We start from the raw sequence: 20,476 nt of genomic DNA, 5'->3' as shown, positions 1-20,476 counted from the left end.
CAAAAGCAGCCCAGTTCATGTATCCGACGTTAAATACCCCTAGGCGCGATTATTATTTTTTTTCATCAACTAAAATAATAAGTACCAAGAAAAATAAAACATGAGAAGTCTGAAATATTTTCTTAAAAATGATAAAAACGCCGCCGCCCGCCCGCCCTCACCATTGTTACAAGGCTCGGACCGCGCTCGCAACAGAGCTGTGTATCTAAAAAACTACGAATTGCATCATAATATTGAATAAAAATTGCATTTTAAATTTATTCAAATCTCATAAATACCTATTTTTTTATCATGAACATGTTCTAGTCATTGGATACATGAACTGGGCTGCTTTTGTAAGACGACTAAAAAATCACGGTGTATAGCATACAAATACTCAAACGTCAGAAACTATTATTAAGACTCAACTTCTTTATACTTATCTCAATTATCTAATAGTCTGCTCTAGTCTAGTTTTTATACAAAACAAAAGATCATTGATCCCATATCCGTGGGCAGTAATTAAAACAATGTATCTTAACATCAGTGCCTAAAAATTTTGTATAAAAAAGTCGACTTACCGAAGAAGGTTGAATATCTTAAAAAACTAGAAAACATTAGGCATTTTAACGAATACTAAAAACCGTGTGCGCACTTATGAATGTTGTACATCTCATCGTACCTTTCAACCTCTAAATAACATCTGAAGGTCACAACGATTAACATCACCAAGTTTTTTTGTCTGACACGGGATGAACAAAAACAATGGCTGCGCGCAAATTAGTTTAATTTCGCCAATTTTCCATCTAGCTTCATTTTAGGTGTCGTTGTGTACAACCAAGAATTCGTTCTTTGTTGTGGACAACCCTTATTAGCCTGACCGTTCATTTCTCTACACTTGTTACAGTAAAATTCTTTCATGCTATCGTCGCTCAGTCTTCTGTGGAACTTGCCTGGGGTTTGGTAGGCTGGTCTACTGGCCTTCCAGCCTGAGGTATAGTCAGTGATACTGGGCAGCTCTTGGTTCAACCAGTTGATGTTATTGTAGAAGTTCGAAGGCTTCCATTGTGATGGGTTCGTGATGTAATTCGGGTATATATCGAGCTCATCTCTCATGTTCCTGTTGATGAAGGTTGAGTCCGGGTACACTTGGGACCTGTACCTGGTGTCCGGTGTCCTTATTTGTGTGGTTTCCACAGATTTGTATCCGTTGACTACTGGAACTTCGCCGCTGTCTTCTTTTGTTTCCTTATTGCCAATGTTGTAGGATAGCGTTTCGCTATTATCTGGAAAGTCATTGTTATATATTTAATGTATGGTGTCTCTATCTTGAATTGAAATGGGTAAAATAACATGATCAACGTGAAAAGAAAACATAATATTTTCTTACCATTATGCGTCAAAAAAAGAGAATTCCGAAATGGATAAGGAAAATCCCTAAATCAAATATAACCAAACTTAAACATCCATTGAGATAAATATTTAGTACTACGTCAAACTTGAACTATTGGTAGTTTGGTTATACCCAAATGTCACGAGATAATTGGGATTATATCAGGTCAACAGAAGCGACCTTGCTCAGACTGATAACTTTATGTTTCGGGATCTAGAACTTATGAATGTTTACATAATGCTACGATTAGAACAATAAATAAACAAAATACTATGAAGGTTATACTGATAATGTACTTTAAATGAAAATCGGTAATCATTATCAACTTAAAAAGGTTTTGATACTATCTTAATATAACTTTGACATTATTCGATACGAAATTCCGAACCAACCGAAAAACCATTTTTGACAAAAATATGATCAGAATAAAATCCATTGCTATTTAAATTATTTTATAAATTAAACCTCTTTCCTCATAGGTTCATAGCCGTACTTAAAAACCGGAAAATTACCATTGCTCCACTCGTTCGCAAGAAGTCCTTCAAAGTTGTCAGGCACGGTGCAATGGACTTAATTTATGCGTCTTCATGGAAACTCTTATCTTAGATCTTACCATCATTAGCGTGTAATCCTCTTCTATTGTTATTCCTAAGTTTTGTTGATAATACAATTGTGTGTTTTACTTCGACATCATCATCTTCCAGTTTAGTAGTATTCGTGATTACTGCTGTAACCTCTTCTTCACCGAAATCCATTTTTGTGGAGACTCCATCGCCCCAGCCGACTAACGCTGGAAATAAAATTAAAAATAGATCTACTTTATGTTCTATGCGCGTCTTATATTAAGATTTGATTTTAACTTTCGTCATTTGTATGAAAGGAAAAATTTGCCGACAGACATTGAATTTCTTTAGAAAATCACAAGCCATTGTTATGATAATACCTTTTGTATTTATTTCAAGGCCAAACATATTCAATTTTCTACATAAATAGCAAAGCCTTTTGTCCGTGTTCGGCCTACCTATTCATAAGTAATATTTCAAGATACATGCTGAATGAATTGATAATTAAACAAAGAAAACAAAATAATACAGATGGGAAAAATAGTTTCCTTCTTAATTTTCAAGGCATTTACTGCCTTGAAAATGAAGCTAATGAACCTATGAGGACAGAATCACATTATTACTGAAGGTGTAAAGTATGGTAAAATAAATACATAAATTATTTTCTATTAGAACAATAATCACATCAGACGGTCTACCACCACGTCTTAAAGTAATATTATTATGTCTGTAGAAGCTTGATAGGAAAACACGGCGCCGCGGCGTAGAGCGGCATCTCTCGTCCTCAACCGCGACAGTATTAGTATTAGTTATTCCCCTAAACTAACATACAGGTACTCCTAAAATAACCTATCCAAAGTACAGCTTTTTCCACGCTCTCTGTATCTTAACACTTTAGCTCTCTAGTGACTTCCTATACTAGGTGTTCCAAGCAAGTAAGTTCTAATAAAGACAACATAGTCTTACCACAAAGGGTGAAGCAGAGACACAGCGTCCGTGTCATCTTGTCACATATCCACACACAATAAGATACCGTCGCGTGCTACCTACGTTTATATAAACTATACGAAATTGCTCTAAATGATGTCGCAAAGGAAGCTGCACAATTACCCCCGTGTCGATGTTATAAGAAACGTGAGACACCTGTAGATATAATGGCGGCAGTAATGTTCGCTAGTCATGGTATAGGCGACAACAAGATTTATAAGTCGGTTCAAATATTATTTACTGAAAAAAGGTGGGTAACTACTTACTAGGTACTGGAAAGTCTACTCAAACCGAAAATACCACTGATTTTTTTTCTATTAAAAGACATAAAAGGTTGTTTACATAGAAATCTAAATAAGATTACCTTATAATTTAGATATCTTTAGGTTGTTTACCTTTTTTTGTGGCTGGAGTACTGTATTATAGAGGGTATATTGGCTTAGGTATAGGACAGTGTTTATGGACCTCTAATCTTGTTCTTATTTACGTATTGTTGATGTTCAACCTGTTGTCAGATTTCAAGGGGCCAGGTTTTTTCTATTTCGTATACATATATGTATGAATTATTGTTGATTATGCTGTGATAAAATTCATGTTCTTACTTTAAGCAAAAACATATTATGTCATGTCACAAATAAAATTAAACATTATTTCTTCGTTCACTTTTTTATGAGAGTGATACTTAAATATTTCCTTTTAGCGGTTAAAGGTGATTCACACCGATTTATGAATCTAGATTTAAAATAATTACACATAAGTGACTATAATTATACACTGGGACCGACTGCACTCACTAGGTAGGTAGGTACTGTAGGTATGTTAAAGTATGTATGTTAAATAATATTATGTGGATTGCAGACTCAGTACATACTAACTAGCTATTTAAAAAAATTGCTGTTAAATGACAAAAAAAATGTAAATTGTTACAAATTTATCCATGATTTGTGTGCATAAAGTGCGGAAAGTTAAAGCTCATATTTTTTTTTCAGGAATACCTATTTAAACTAAAGATACAACGTGAGCTGACAAAATAATAGTATAGCGTCAAAATAGAAGACTCAAAGATTATCGCATTTTATTGGAAATAAGCAAAGATAACCCAGCCATGTTACTAGCGCCATCTACCTTTAACAATATGAAGCTACTACAATTCTACCATTTCCAAAGTTGTATTAATTGCTCTCGCTATTAAAAACAAAACAGTTAAACTGTTAAAAAACAGTGTTAATCTTAAAACATTTTATTGAAAAAAATATAAAATTTTATAAAGAAAGCAAGATCGTCACTAAGAACGCCATCTATTGCTTTTATTGAATACTAACAACTAACAATAACGCTACGAGTCTGATACAGAATAACAAGTGATGAGTTTTAAGTGTGTGGAGGTAGATGGCGCTAACACGAGGCGTGTTGAAAGAACTCAAAAAGATTGCGCCCAACGTGGGGCTCGAACCCACGACCCTGAGATTAAGAGTCTCATGCTCTACCGACTGAGCTAGCCGGGCTTATACACTATTAGTTGAAATTACTAAGTGCATTATTACTATCGTGTTACAAAAATAAAATAATCACAAAGAGATCTTTCTTTAGAATTTTCAATTGTTTTTTTAAATGATTTGTGATCTCAAATTAATTAGTATTAGAAATAAATGATGTCGTACTTACTTTTATTTTATATAGATTAATAAAATTTCTGCAATTAGCTCATAAGGTTTGTTTCAATAATAATTTACCTTTAGTTGTGTCAAGGATCGATAACTTTTTTATACAAACGACTTGACATAAAGATGTTGACGGTGACTTCGGACATTTTTTCAACTTCGTCTCGAGTTACAAGATTCTGACGAAACAAACAGAAGTCACATTTGTAAGCCACAAAGAGCTAACTCTCTTCCGGGCAGAGATAGAGTCTGTTTGCTTTCGCTTGCACATAGCGGGCTCAAAGCTCAAAGCGCGTTGTCCTCGGGGGATAACACTCGCATTTGAAATAGGAACACTATTTGACAACTCTGATGTCGACATGACAGTTTGTTGTGATTGCTGACGTTTGAGCCGTTCAGTGAATGATCCAAATTACTCTTTATTTTTTTTAGAACGCTATACACAAGTTATTCTTATACTTACTGTTGAAAAAGTATTCATTAGATATTTTGAAGTTAGAATAAGTAAAAAGGTTTGTAATTGCAAATACCGACCGCGTTGGTAGTTTCGTACCAGTAGCTCTATGATACTGGCTATAATGAGCTGAGGTAAGACGCATAGGGTTAAAACAAACTCCTTACAGGCAAGTAAGGAGTTTGTTTTATAGTTTGTGTTATCGCTATAACTTTAATAGGTGCTAAAACTGATCATCTGGCGCAACATAGGCAGGCAGTGTTCCGCGAAAAGCCGAGTAAATTTATTGTTTGAAATCTCATCTGACTTTGTCAAATACGTTGCTGTACTAATTACCTACTTACCTAGTATAGTACCTAATCTCAATAGTTTTACATACATTTCTTAAAGTAAATATAAACACTGGCATAACGTATTGGGTACCATAAGGAGAATAGCCACAAGGCAGGTAGCAGATATTATGGAAAGTGAAATCGCAAGAAAAGAAAAGTTGCGTTTTTCTTTCGGCCGCAGAGGGGTGCGGGTGACGCTTTCAAATTACCAAGATGCTGTGCTAGTTTCGTACAGTACTTCGGTACACTCGGGACACGAAACAAATAGAAATAATAGGGAATAATAAAATTAATGAAAACTATCTCTGTAATTTGTTCCATTGATTTGACTTGAATGAGAACTGGAATAAGTATTCTGAAGAATTTTCTGCTTTTATTAACTAAGTAAAGCAGAAAATTAAGGTATTTTTAAAATATCTCATAGGTAAGACTTTGGAGCGGTTCATCGTTTCCTTTGCCAGAACTCAAAGAAAATGAATGAATGAATATTTAATAAAGAAATAACATTCTTACACCATTTAAAGTAAATAGGTAGCACGTTAAACTATTTTTTTTTGTGTATTTATCCTTATCCCACAACATTATACGTTTTACGTAACGGTAACCTAATAGCTGTTCATGGTATTCAGGTCATTCTATGAATTCACTGAAAAATATAGCATCCGCGGATGAGACTGTCGACGGCTATTTACTGAAAGCGCATTCTGGAACAGCACTTCCGATGACACTAAAGAAGATAGAGAATAAAAAATATATAATTGTTTTTTTAATGACATAAAAAGCTTTACTTCTGCATATTACAGATATGTGCGAATAAGTTTTCAACGGGCCGGGCTCTTAGTCAATCAAATGTTTTGAAAGATTTTAGTGTCAGGGCTTACACGAAAATGGTTTGCGTCAATTCAACAAAAAAGTCCCTACATCGTATTTGGCTCAAACCAATTGTTTGCGGGATTTTAGAGTCTGCTACAAAGTCTTATGATTCAAATCATTTTAGTAATTAGCAAGTAACTATAGGTACTTGTGAATTACCATTAAAGAAATATTCTGAAATGAACAGATTCTCAAAGAAACTAGATATTTGTGCGTCCAAGTGTACACAAATAGGTACGAGTGATGCAAATGGCGCGCCTGCAATCAGCTGAGTGGGCCCGATGCCGAGTACCTTTACCTTTCTCTTTGATACTCATACTAAATATTGCATATGCTAAGTTTTCCAAAGAAATACACCCCTAAGGCCCTAGCCCTCCTTAATCGGACCAAAAAGGTTTTGACACAACTCTGAAAAGGTTAAATATCTACTACATTAAAAAGAAAACCATAACGGTTAAAGCTATCTATTGCATTCTATTTTTAAAAATGGAATTGAAACGGTTTCTCTGAGTATTCTGACATTATTAAAAGTCGTGTTGCATAATCTAACGTTAAACCGTTGTTAAATGACAGTTTAACAAATGAAACTTTGACAGACATGAAATTTACGAATTAATATGGAAATGTTATGTTAACGGGTGAGCAGTTAAAGATGGAACTTGTTTTAAAACTGATAATAAAATCCTCCTATCTTAACAGTTATCCCAAAGTAGCGTTTTATCAATTTGTACATGCAATTGGGTTTGAAAGGTTGAAGAGGCAATGAAATTTTATAGACAAGAAATAAGTAAATAACCTTATTGGATTACCACAATTTGAATTAATTTCATAGAAAAGCTAAACTAAAACTTCATAAAACAAACTCTATCTTTTGAAGACGGTAAAAACTGACACGACCTTTTATGATTGACTGACTTGAGCACATGCAGCGATCTAACACGTTACACGGCAGACTAAAATAAAAGAATGTAGCTACATTAAAAAAATAACATCTCTCGAGAATAATTCAAATAGAAAAACAACAGCCACAAACAAGCCGCCGCGGTAACTTCATAACAAATAATTATCCACCAAATTATAACACAGTGTAAAACTATTACGAGTTTTGACAGGCGACCAGTGAGCGTTATTTTATTAGATAATAACTTTTTACAGTTTGCTAACAAGACAAAAAATATCGGCAAATACAAAGACTAGATTTGAAGCATGTTAAATAACTCGCTGGTATCAAACGCTGAATCTTTGGCTGGTCACGATTGGCGCAAAAAATTGGCCACAATGCAAATTCAATAGGAGATAAACAGGCGGCCACTTCTGAGATTTATAGCTTTATTGACAACATAGTTTTATAATAAGTTATGTATGCAGATATGGAATTCAATAGGCACAAAGATGAAAGGGTTACGCCTTAAGAAATTATGAAATATTTTGTTGGAATCTGAAGAAGTAAATAGTAGACGTGATAGAGAACGGTCCATTTAAACACACAGAGAACGCACTAAACTATCAGCTGACACTTGATACTACAGGACTAGGACAAATGCCTTAATTGAAACGCTAACAATTGAAATTTATAGGCTTACAAGCAAACATAGCACAGAGGCCACCTCTTAAAGCAATAGCAATGCAATTGTAGAAAAGGGACGACGCTCTACACCCAGCTCGCTGTCACGCTTCCACAATTACCTTACTTTGAGAGTAGCTAGAGAAGACTAGATGATCGTACATTGTTATTACCTACAGATGTTAAGACATAACTTCACGTTCATCCCTAAGTTACGACACCCTGGTTGACTCGAAAGCTTACCAATTTCCGATTGAATTACGATAGGGAATACATGAAATTGAGAGGTGCATTTCCAATATGCTGTAATCGTTCAATATCTGTATTAAATTATTTAAGTGTTCTTGAAATTAAATGCAGAATTGAATAGATATAAAAAACGAGGAAGAAGGCGGTACCAGCTTTTTACCGTGTAAATTTCCAGTCTAAAAGTGATATACTGCTAAAATAAATATACACTAAACATATTCATATTTTACACCAGTATTGTATTACAATTCATGTACAAGTGACGTGCTTATGACATCATCGAACTAGAAAATCTATTTCCTAGCAATATTCTACGGAGTATTACCATAATGAAGAAATAATTGGTAAACAATGATATCATTTACAATACCACTATAATGTCTGAAGACTTATGGGCCAATATGGAAGTAAGAAATATAAGTATGTAGGTACTAATAAAGTTCAGCATTACGACGCTCGAAATAACATTACTGTATTTTTTCATAACCAGCATATTCAGCCCGTGAAATTCAATTTGCTCAACACGAAATGTCATGTTTATAATAGGAACGCGTTTTCTGCCTTTTCCACCGTATGACTTATCATTTTGTTGTGTTTTCATACCGTTACTTTTGAGGGTAGGACCGGGAATCAATTCTGTATGACGTACTGTTATGTAATTGCGAGGTGATGCGGATTTTCTATTTGACCTGATAACACCGATGTTACTAAAATGTTGGGTTACATTAAGAATACACCCAAAATTGAAAGCGACTCTTCTTTTACAACTCTTTTTTCATTTAATTCCATGTTAGGTGTCATAGTAATGACAGTTATTATAGGAACAAAAAATACAAAATACGGGCAAAAAGAACAGTCTTTCAGTACCTTAAAATTTACCAATGAGTCAGTCATGACTAATCCTATACCGAGCACGCCCTATAAGATGGGAGGGTTAAATGTTATTCATTTACCATCGCTATCTAACATCAACGATGTCTGCTGTTGGGAACAACTGGTAGCGAGTCAGCTAGAACTGAAGGGTTGCACTGCTTCTAAAGTGCTATGAATTTATTTTTGAGCCATTTCTAATATATCTATTACGAATGACTCACTAATAACAATAGATTCTTGTTGCTTTGACCTTATTAAAATCCTCCCTAATCTATTATATTATTGCAAGGTGAAAAATGCAAAATAAAGATTAAAATACCTGCTACCAGACTCAATATTAAAAGGACCAGATAGAACAATTAGACTAACCAAAAAACATGATCATTTTTCTAAATACTAACGAAAATCTTCGTAACGTTAAAACAATACAATATTTGTCTTATATCTCGTGGCAGACACCTCATCGATCACACGGATTGATTTCACAGCACTTAGGGTGACAGGCTAAGTGCTCAGCCAAAGCTAATAAGACTGAAACGAAATATAATACAAGCCTGCACTGTTGTAGGAGCAAAGACCCCTCTTGGACAAAAAAGTTTTTTTAACGATTTACAAGGTATTATTTCCTCAAAATCAAATCGCTGACAGACCGAGCCATTGTGCTGACGTAAGTGTCAGTACATTTATATGTTTTTTTATTCTGTACCTAAAAGGTAAAAACGGAGCTCAAGTAAGGCTTCGCAGTCAGTCTTTTTCTCCTTCTTGGCACGCGAAAAGAGAGCGATAACTTAAGAGAAAGAGAGTGAGAGAGAGATAAGTTTCAAATGTTTTTCTGTCTAGCTGTCTGTGGCATCATAGCTTCCAAATGGATTGAGCGATTTCAATTTACATGTTTTTCTTAGAAAAGACGAATTTTATGCGAGTTTTATTTGATAAAAATAACTTGAGCCGTTTACAAGTTGTGGGGGATGATGCTACTGTTGCTACTATAACAACATTTAACAAACGTAAAATATTTGATAAGTAACCCATTTCTTTTAAAATACATAAATAAAAAGAAATAGCAAAGAGGTCTGAATGCTTTTTACAAAAAGATGACGACAACTTTAGCAAATGCGGATATTATATTGCCAGGTTGACATTTCGGTAACAGCCTGCATAAGTACACAATAAGACACGGTTATTACCTATTTTCATTAAATGTACGTTCGATACCTTTCAATGTAACACGAAAGGTGTAAAATTAATATGGAAAGTAAATATAACATTGTAAGGCTACTAAGGCTAGATTATACAGTTTTTGTAAAAGGCACTTGCTCTATAAATAGGTATATTATTATTCCTCATAATCTCGCAGGAGGCAACCTTTGCCCAGTAGTGGGATCTAAAACAGGCTACATAAGAAAGGTAGAAAAAAACCAGTAAATAATGCTTTACGTAGTTGCGAGAAAAGTTGTCAAAGCGCAGAACATAAATTAATCTCGCTCCTGAATGCACATTGCAAAGAATCTTGGAAAATATTTACAAATGCAGAAGATTAACATGAAAACACGTGCCAATCCATAATAAAAGAGAACAAAAAAACACCATTACTCCAATAAATACTACAAATCAACTGTGAAATATTCAATTGATCTCAATAAACGCAATGTATCGTAAGGTCACCAACTGTACGCTTCAGACCGGACAGTCCCAAAGGTTGAATAAATAAAACAAATCACTCACAGTCCATCCGACCATTCTATACGATAATCACGATCGTGTTTAGATAAAAACAACAAAAATAATAAAATAAACAAGGCCCGTAATCACCTCGTGTCAGTCCAACGAGTAGGGGAGCCATGTTATATGTATAATGAGGGATTTTTTTATTTCATTGAGAGCGAAATATATTTTACAAATATGTAGTATTGTAATTGCATATTTGGACAGATGTGATTGCAAAAACTTTGAAAAAAAAATCAATATTTGCTTAATAGATTCTAGCAATCTTTCCTGGTTTAAAAATATTTTTTCACTGTTTAATAAGAACTTTTCATGCATTACTTATTTTGTAACAATAAGTTGATTAACCGGGATGGTTGGCGCTCTTTGGGGGAGGCCTACGTTCAGCAGTGGACGGCGATAGGCTGAGATGATGATGATGATGATGAAGTTGATTAATGTTTGCATGTGAACAATTATAGTCTTCAACGATTTAGACTAATAAATCTAGACATTCGAAAGAAAATATCTCATTTAATTAACGAGCCCATGGTCACAGCAGCCTACTACTTCAACTCAACTTTCAAGTAACAAGTTACGTCATGGCATATGACGGAGAGCGACGTCCAAATAGTATTTATTATTATTTAAAATTATGTATTAAGTACTTAAGCACTTACGTTTTGGTTTATTACTCTTTGTATTCTCGTAGACAGCTTAAAAAGAGCAAAACATTCACAGATTATTTATTTCTACTTCTTATTATTAGAGTGACATTTTATAAATATTGATTGGGGCGTCAAACCTTTAGTTAGACTGCGTTGAGAATCAAATCACAACAAAGTCGTGTAGACGATAAATGTTGTATTTGCTGGGTGTTTGTGGTACCTTCGTTGTATCTGAATTCCATAACACAGGTGCTTCAGCAACTTACTTTGGGTTCAGAATAATCTATGTGATGTTGTCCGCATTTATTTCATTTACATGCTTAAAACACCGAGACTCAGAACAAGCATTCTTCTAACAATTATTAGCCTAATTATGTATCGAGGAACGTATATAATTAAAAAGTATTTTACTGCTCTACAATAAACACTATACAATTCATATAAGAGCAGATGTAACCAGCAATTTACTTATTAATACCCATTACTAACTTAGCACTTAATTTATGTGAAGCAACACAAACTTACGTATGAATAATTAAACTGTCAAGGAAACAGCCATTCATTGAAAACTCGTAACTTAAGACGTTGGGGGCGCCACCTGCGCGAACTGCACTCCCGCTGAAACCATGCAAAATATTTAACAACACAATCATACAAAAAGCAACTCTAACTTTCAGGTTTAAGGTTGAATTTTACATGGTTGTTGTATTTAGGGGAATATCGTCAAATTGGTCAATAAAGGAAGTCAATGGTTTTTAGTGAATGCAACGTGAAGTGTTATGGGTTGACGTAGTTCCTGCGTTTAGTGTATGAAATGCACTCGGGAATAATGGCGGACACCTGGGTTTTGTACTTAGTGGAATTATAACGGAGGGAGAGATGATAACATTGAAACTATTTAAAGGAACCTTGAAACTAAGTCTGAAACGGAGGAAAAATGGATTCAGATATTTTTACATATGTCCAGAAAATATGTACATTATTTTAGTAAGTACTAAGGATTAATAAAAATATTAAGAATTATGTAACTAAATAAATCATTTGCCTAAATCATATTTAATGAACAAAAAGCATAAAATTATAAATTTAACTCTCTTACTGCCTCTTAAAGCTAAATTTACCCATAATCAAAGAACATTTTGCATAAAATCTTCCGAAAGTCGCTTAAACAAACAACTCTGTGTTGCCAGATAGGAAAATTTCACGGTTATCGTAAATTTTAATCATAATTTAGGAAGGGCGATGAAGAAATACGACATAATAGGAAAGTGTGGGGAAGTTTAGAGGTTGAGAGGAAACTGCTATGGTTTGTAAGGAGGGTAAGAAAAACACTGTTCTGCATTATACTCGTTCAAAGAACTAAGTTATTTATTAAAGAAGCAGCCGGCACAATGGCCGCTAATTTTTCACGGGCTCAGGGGAAATATTTGTTACTACCGCACTTCAAAGTAATAGACCGGTACTTATGGTTTCTTTGAGGATAATGACTTGCATTAAGTTAATATGAAAAATGTAGTAAATTGAATTTTTCATAATAATTTCATTTGAAATCATTATAATGTGCTTTTTATTCTTTTTGTTTAGGAACCTATTTAAAAACAATCTTGGTGTGTGTTTTTTATACAAACATATTAAATAAATAAACGACTGATAAGTTACAGGGGTATTGGCTTTATGGCTATGTACAGGATTTTTTGTCGCGGCTCACAATTAAAATAAAAGGCGAGTATAGTGTTTAACATTAAATTGGTCATAGAAACAGCATATAAGTAAAAAAAGGCCCGAGCATAACAATGCAAAATAAAAGTATAGCTCGATTTTTTAAAACAAAGCGTTCTAATCCGAAATTCAAATACAAAAAAATGTCACATCAAATCAAACCAAATAACACCAGACTTATCGACAAGTAATTCTCAAAAACAAAACACTATCCTCATTACAAGCCAGCAAGTCGTTGAGTCTGCAATTTAAAATCTCGCCGTTCACTCGTTAGCCGATATTGATCCGGCGAAATTGCAAATTGCAGCCCTTCAGGCCTGCTTACCTGACAACACGTTCGTGGTAACGTTTTAAATGTGTTTATTTTGTGGAGCTCCGTAATTATCTTCAGACAGATGGGTTCTTTACTTTGGTTTTCTTTTTGATGTTATTTCTTGGTGTTCCGTCTTGTTACGTCTGTATATAACTATTGTAAATAGGTTTGACGAATTGTCGTTTTTTGACCACATTACTTCATAGATTCGACTTCTTCTCGCTTCTAGCGAGTTTTCAATCTTCTGACAGGCATACTTAAGCTTACTAAACGCTCCATATTATATCCTACCGTTGCCTTTAAAAAACATGACAAAAATAATTGCTTAATAATTTTTAATTCGAGTTTTCATAATAACATTCCAAATTATTATTTCAAATCAATGTCAATCAATCGATAAAGAAACCACAGGCTGATTATAACTACATACAGCCAGTAATTTTGTAGCAGACGCATGTAATACAAACTTCATAAAAAAAACCTCCTTGAATTACCATTTTTTCTTGTACTTTTACAAAAAAGTTTCGAGTGCCTGCCATAGGCTTTTAGAGTTACATAATTGGTTGTGGGAAAGAGATGGTGCCCTATTCCGTGTATCGCGCTGTCACTCCTCCACAATTGAAACTATGTTACTTTAAGACGTGGTGAGTGACCCGACAAGTTTGTTTGTTTAACCCACACATACTGCTTATTGATTATCTTATGGTTTCCCTGCAATTATGATAATGCTACGTTTACATACCAATTTAGTTGGAATTGTCTTATTTTTTGTGTACTAATAACTCGTTTGGTTTCTGACCAGACAAAGTATTATTAGTATTTGAAACACTCATGTAGGCTTATTTATTTCGCATTTCATTCATTTAAATATTAAACTAACAAGTTAGAAAGAAAATGATACCGCGCACCCAGCAATAATTAATAATATTTATTTAAGTCTACATAAATATTGCCATTCTTAAAAATTACGACTCATTAACATCGCGTGTCGTAGGGTTGTCAGTTGTCGCAGGATTATTGTCCTTTGTCCTTTGCCCGGGACAGAACCCAGTAAAATAGTACAACAGATAAATAAAATAAACATCGACATAAATAAAAAATAAAGTGCGCATTGTGCGGAGGCGTCGCGCGTGGGAATGACGGACGCCGAGGGTGATCCTCTGGGAATGACGTTATTTAATAAATTGTAATATTTCGGTACCATATTATGTAATGGATAAGTAGTCTAAGTAAAAATTGATATTACAGAAAGTAATGTTTTTTCTATCATAATATGGAAGCTTGAACTCGTGTGTATTTTCTTGGGATTTAGCCTCGTGAGATTTGAGACCCAGATATGTGGAATCATTCTAAGGTATTCATTAATACGTAAAATCCATTAAATTTGACACAGTGAATACGCATCCATTGCGCATTTATTCCCTTACTTGAATAAAAAGCACAGCGGCTTCAAACCCCCAAACCATACGTAATTCCATAAAAAATAGTGACGTGCCATTCACGTATGTATAAGAACTGTCACATGGCATACATCAAAAATGTCTACCAAACATGACACAGCTACTTCCATACAAATCTTTTAACAACATGCGACTAAACTGTCGCGGCACCCCACATGACGCGACACTTTTTGCGACAAAAAAGTCGGGCCTGTTTACCCTATATTTAGTTCTGGGATCCTGCTACCATCTCTTACTGAACTATTATTGCAGTTGTAAGAGCGTGACAGCGCACTACAACGCAGAGTTGTGTCTCTCTCTGCCACTACTGCGATAATGCCTTTTACTTTACGTTGAATAGATAACGATGAGACGCAATGTAATTCCGAGGTGCTCGTGCGTGGAAATTTCAAATTACGAACGCGTTTGTCATGTTTCACTTATGTCGGTACACTTGGTACCTAAGTGTAATTAAAATGGAGATTGGCCTGATACACGAACACGTTTTGGGATTTTAAATTGGTACTGTAAAAGTAATGTAATTAACGTAGCTGTAATTAAAGTAGATTATAATATAAAATAAGGAAATTGATGCAATTCGTAGTTTTAATCCTCAAGAAAGGGATAAAAATCCATGTTCTGCGGTGTTAAGTATCACACCGAAACCTTTTTTAAAAGCTTTTCGCATTTTTATTCCGAACCCATTTTAATTCCACCCTATCCCGAGGTATTCCAATTCCTAAACATTTAGGAGCATTCGTTTAACATTTTATTGTGGAGTAAGAGAACGCAGCGTTAAGTAGATAAGGTGTTGCTACCGTACAAAAAGGGGAAAAAATAAATAACGTTCGGGAATGTTCGGAAGACGATAATCGAATTCGATTTGTTTTCATGTTTCTTTTATTAATTTTATTTTCGGAGTGTATTATTTAAATGAATAGTTCCGTTACATTTTGTTTTATTTATACCTTTTTATTTGCCGCAGTATTTTCATTCATTGGTCATAGAAAAATACCGTATGAATTTAGTTAATACTTTACAAAGTAAAAAAAATGGCATCGTAAGCTTGTTTATGCCATAATACCTTAGGCAGGTAACAATGTTTTACCAGAAGCCATTAAATTAGTATATTTAATGTCACAACATTAATTTAAATAATAACTCGACTATCCAGGAGACCGTTAATGTAACTCTGTTTGTTGTGTAAACAGTTCCCGAGCGATCAATTAGGCAGCATGGGGTGTTACCGTTGCCTGCACCGGCCAGATATGAGCATAAACAAACATTAGAATTATGATTATTAATCCATTCGATACATATTATCGATACCATCCATCACTCGGTAGTTAATCGATATGTAAAGTAGTGATTACGTCGAATTCTAAATTTGAAATGTTATGACAGCTTTTTTATTCTTTTTTATAATGCTCTAACGTGTTCACTAATTTTACGGTCGTTATTAATAGCAAAATGGTCTGTTAGGTTATTTGATTTGATCGGTATTTTATTTTACTACCAATTATAGAGTTATGGCATACTAGCTTTTCGCCCGCGGCTTCGCCCCTGTCGTTTATATCGCGTTTCCAAGAAAACTCTTCAAAAGTCCGGGATAAAAACTATCCTATGTTCTTCTCAAGGTTAACTCTATCTCTGTACCAAATTTCATTAAAATCGGTTCAGTGGTTTAGACGTGAAAGCGTAACAGACAAACAGATTTACCTTCACATTTATAATATTAGTAAGGATATTGTCGGTATTAGAAGTTATTACATCCCGGGGACAAAATACAACCGAGTAATTCACAATGATGTTGACAATGACTTGCAAGTGATGTACATAACAAGTTCTAAATACTTTATTAACGTTATTCAGGACTTGAGTTTATCCTGAAATTAAAACAAATTGATACAGTAAAGACAGTAAGTCGTTTAAGGAAGAACTTTTTGTAATGAAACTTCATTATTGATGTTCCTCTTTCCATTACACATTCTGGGTCCGTTTTAATGCGGTTGTTAGAGGAGGTAGTTATCCGGATTTAATATTAAAATGAGCCGCAATTTGTGCGCAGCCGATACGCTACCGGAACGATCAATCTACCGGATTCTATATGTACGTGATAATAAAAGATATGGAGACGACTTAGTTATATACAGCAATGTTTATTTATTTTATTAAGGTTATATATATCGTTTAGTTTGGATAGTGAACGTTTTGTGCAATTAGACAAATAAAATGTCAATGTAAAGTGTTATGTAACTGGAAATGTATCTTTTATATTGTACCATCAAACGTGTGGATTAGTGATTAGTTAATAAGTAAAATATAATTTGCAATGCCAGTACATCAAATTAAAATTACATTTGTTCTAGATTTTAAAGTTCAGATTTGCTTGTAGGAGTTCGATGGTAATAGAAAGACGTGATTTCTCAATACTGTTTTATTTGCTACTGACTTACTACTGACATTTAAGAATTTATATTTAATATTATAATGACACCATGCAGGTTATATACATAAAAAGGAGTTTTAACACAACATAGGTTCTAACACAACAACATTTATTTTCATAACGTGTAAGTTTGTAGTAGCAACAACTCCAGTCAATAAAACCATCTCCATACCTTTACATTTCCAAACGGCGTTATTCAAATAAGGAGCGCTGCGTATCGCAGGCGACTTGTCGCTTGATGGATAGCCTCGGACCATTTTTAATCATCCCGAAAAACCATTTACGCAGTCATACACACCTCCACACAAAACTCGAAAGTCAACTTTAAGTTCGAGATCCTAAAGTTCATTTTAAGTTTTCGAACCTTGTTCTTGATGTTCCACAAATTGAATGAGCGATCTGCTTACGAGTTTATTATGAGTTCCGCTGTCAAATAACATGTCCAATCGTTTGTGTGTATTGGAGAGGAAATATCCATTCGATTAATCTGAAGGGGATTTTTTTGGCAATTTTTTTTTGTATTCAATCTAATATCAAGTAGACATTGACGAGATTCGATAATTACCATAAAGATTGTGATTGTACCGCATAACTATGCTTTCCAGATCTTTACAAACTGCTTACGTCATAAACTCCTAAGATAATAATAGGTAATGGGACAAATAAACAAATGCCTAATGCTTTGATGATACTTTCTTCCACCCGGTATCCTAATACAGTCCTATTTCTAAAGCTGTCTTAGGTAATAATCTCCCAAACCCAGCACGCAATAAAACCACCAAGTTGCGTTTCATCAAATATGGATGGAAGAGGCAAGATGAATTATCTTTACAGAAACAAAAGCATTCACCGTCATTGTTCAAGAGCCTCGCTACGTGCATTACACGCCACCGCTATTCCTCGCGACAAAACCTTCCATTAGACGTAGCATTGTGCCACCACTCAATGCATGATTAATGATTGCAGACTTCAAAAACATATTCATTCGTTCAGCCTATTCCGCTGTCTCGTGCAACGACAATGCGAGATATCGATATTTTCCGCGAGAAGCGAAAAATGGTGTGTTTACATCCGCTCGATTAAACGCCGAAGATGCAATGGGTTTTTGAAAAATCGTCGAACGCCCAAAAGATATGCGTCGCGTGCCACTAACATACCATTAAATAAACTCGAATTTGCACCCTAGCGACACGAAATAAGTCTCAAAATTAAAGGGCCTTCACAAGTTTACCCACAATTGGTGCTTCACGAAGCATAGCAAGGATGTTGTTTTATTGGGAACGGATAATTTATTTTGTGTATTTATTTTGTTGCGGCACATCGGATACAATATCATGGGAGCAAATTTATCGTAACGCATATGTGACAAAATATATTATGTTGTCGTAATTTTGGCACGGCTTATATATATGACCACTTATTTTAAAATGGAATAGTTACACCATCAACGTTTGCCAATTGAAAACAAAATAAGATTCTTATTTACAGCAGCGCCCTGAAACTTTCAAAAAGTAATTTTCCAAAAAAAATAAGCTGGAAAATTTAACGTCAACAAACACGAAAAACAACTTCATCGTAAATAATATCAGATAAGGGTGTGAGGATTGCGAAACCAGTTATCTAAGTTATATCGCTGAACATTAACCTACCAATTTCGTTAGCGAAAAGTTTGCGACTGAATTAATTTTAAAAGTGGGTCGGTGAACTTTGACTGGTTAACAAAATATCCGGAGGAATTTTCTCTTGCAGTCGACGTTATTTAATACTACTAGACGGCTACGAGTTCCGGAGACAAATTATGGCTGAACTTCACTTAGCAACTTGGTTCCACTTCAGATATAAAGTAAGATTGAATCTAGGATTACTGAGTCCGAGCTACGGTTACTAGAAAACGAGTTCGTAAAAGTCAATGAGTATTTCTTTTATTACTTCTGAAATGTTTGCATGTTACGATGTACACACAATTACAGGTTCTTGTAATTTTTTGACATTGTACATCAGATTGATGCAGAAATCAATTGAAGAACAAGAAAATTTATTCCAGTTAATGAGCAGGTATTAAGAGAAACATTTCTGTACGATGAAAGCTTGAGACATTCTTAGATATTTCTCAAGAAATAAGCTAAACAACACCTTGTTTTGCTGTCGTGTTTTGAACGATTGTGTTTACACTTAAACTTTCAAAAACTAAAGTTCTAATTTTACACGACATTTTCAAACTGATGATTACGAATCACCGATATTTGAGATACAATTTCAGCTATACAACCTTCTTTAAACATTAAGGCTACATCTACAGGATACTTCTGCAGGATAAACTTCATTAGGAATCCGGGAGTCGGATCCTCCCGGCGGAAATTAACTTAGACCCGTGTCAGGCAGCTGCGACACCGGCCTCAACTGTCTGAACACTCCCAATTGCATTGACGATTCTATGAACGAATATTAACTAACAACACCATTTGCATACAATATGACTTTTGAGATTATGTTGATTGTAGCAGAGATCAAATGTCGAAATGGTGCGGTGCTCTTTGACTATGTACCTGATTAAATTATAGTTTGTAAAAAATGTGTTTGAGAATGTATTTGAATAATAAAATATTGGTAACGTATGACCCCGTCTTCCCGTGTGAGCTTTTGGTCTGGCTTTCATCCTATACAATTTTCCCAGAAATATATCCGTATTAGTAATATAAATTTTAATTTTTCAAAATAAAAATACCAGCCGAAACACGAAAAAATAGACGATATCAAAAATTATTAATCTTGCTAATTTAGAATTCCGCACACCTTTCTATTCGTTTGTCCATCTGTCAAAAACAAAAAACTCTACCAAAAGTCTATACTAAATTCATCGAATATTTACGTTTACTGGTTTATAATCGATAGGCAAACCAACAAATAAATAAAATCAACTTTAACTAGTAAAACTCCATTCTGAATTCAAACTATAATTAAAACTCGAGTGAGGTTGTTTGTCGTACTAAAACGACGACAAAGTTCCGCGACTGTTTGTAAAAGTCATTTTAAAACGATGTTTTTCAGGAACTGAAATTAATTTCAGGGGACCCGAAACTGTTGGAGTTTCGTTGTAGTTCCAATGAACTCCCAGGTGGAATTTGGTTGACTATTTGTTTATGCCATAGAAAAGTTTTTACGTTTACCATTAGTGCAGGAACTTTTGCATGTCCTGTGAAAACTGCAACACAGACTTGTAAATACAATAAATAGAGAGAGAGAGAGAGAGAGAGAG

At 34.4% G+C, this 20,476-nt stretch overlaps 1 protein-coding gene and 1 non-coding gene across 3 annotated transcripts; both read right to left on the bottom strand.

The window, feature by feature from the left end:
• Nucleotides 1-749: 749 nt before the first annotated feature.
• Nucleotides 750-13,670, bottom strand: LOC113496880. 2 transcript variants are annotated; one of them, XM_026876256.1, is made up of 3 exons: nucleotides 2,902-3,813; nucleotides 1,986-2,162; nucleotides 750-1,265 (listed from the first exon to the last, which is right to left on the bottom strand). In XM_026876256.1, the coding sequence occupies exons 1-3, from the start codon at nucleotides 2,936-2,938 to the stop codon at nucleotides 760-762; spliced, it is 720 nt and encodes a 239-aa protein (XP_026732057.1). In that variant the 5' UTR covers nucleotides 2,939-3,813; the 3' UTR covers nucleotides 750-759. The 2 variants fall into 2 exon arrangements, 1 of the variants encoding a protein (XP_026732057.1); XR_003400852.1 differs by lacking the exons at nucleotides 750-1,265; nucleotides 2,902-3,813 and adding exons at nucleotides 11,826-11,918; nucleotides 13,345-13,670 and having other exon boundaries at nucleotides 2,095-2,162.
• Nucleotides 4,355-4,427, bottom strand: Trnak-cuu. The gene has a single exon. It is a non-coding gene; the product is annotated as a tRNA-Lys (tRNA).
• Nucleotides 13,671-20,476: the final 6,806 nt, after the last annotated feature.

The sequence above is a fragment of the Trichoplusia ni genome, chromosome 8, assembly GCF_003590095.1.
Source record: "Trichoplusia ni isolate ovarian cell line Hi5 chromosome 8, tn1, whole genome shotgun sequence".
Lineage (NCBI taxonomy): Eukaryota > Metazoa > Arthropoda > Insecta > Lepidoptera > Noctuidae > Trichoplusia > Trichoplusia ni.
This window is presented reverse-complemented; position numbering and strand designations above follow the sequence as displayed.

Bases quoted from the DNA above. Each gene is read 5' to 3' on its own strand.
- LOC113496880 (XM_026876256.1), bottom strand. From the start codon at position 2,938: ATGACACGGACGCTGTGTCTCTGCTTCACCCTTTGTG. The intron at 2,163-2,901 runs GTAAGACTATGT...TTTTATTTCCAG, and splicing joins TCTCTGCTTCACCCTTTGTG to CGTTAGTCGGCTGGGGCGAT. The intron at 1,266-1,985 runs GTAAGATCTAAG...ATGACTTTCCAG, and splicing joins AGGATTACACGCTAATGATG to ATAATAGCGAAACGCTATCC.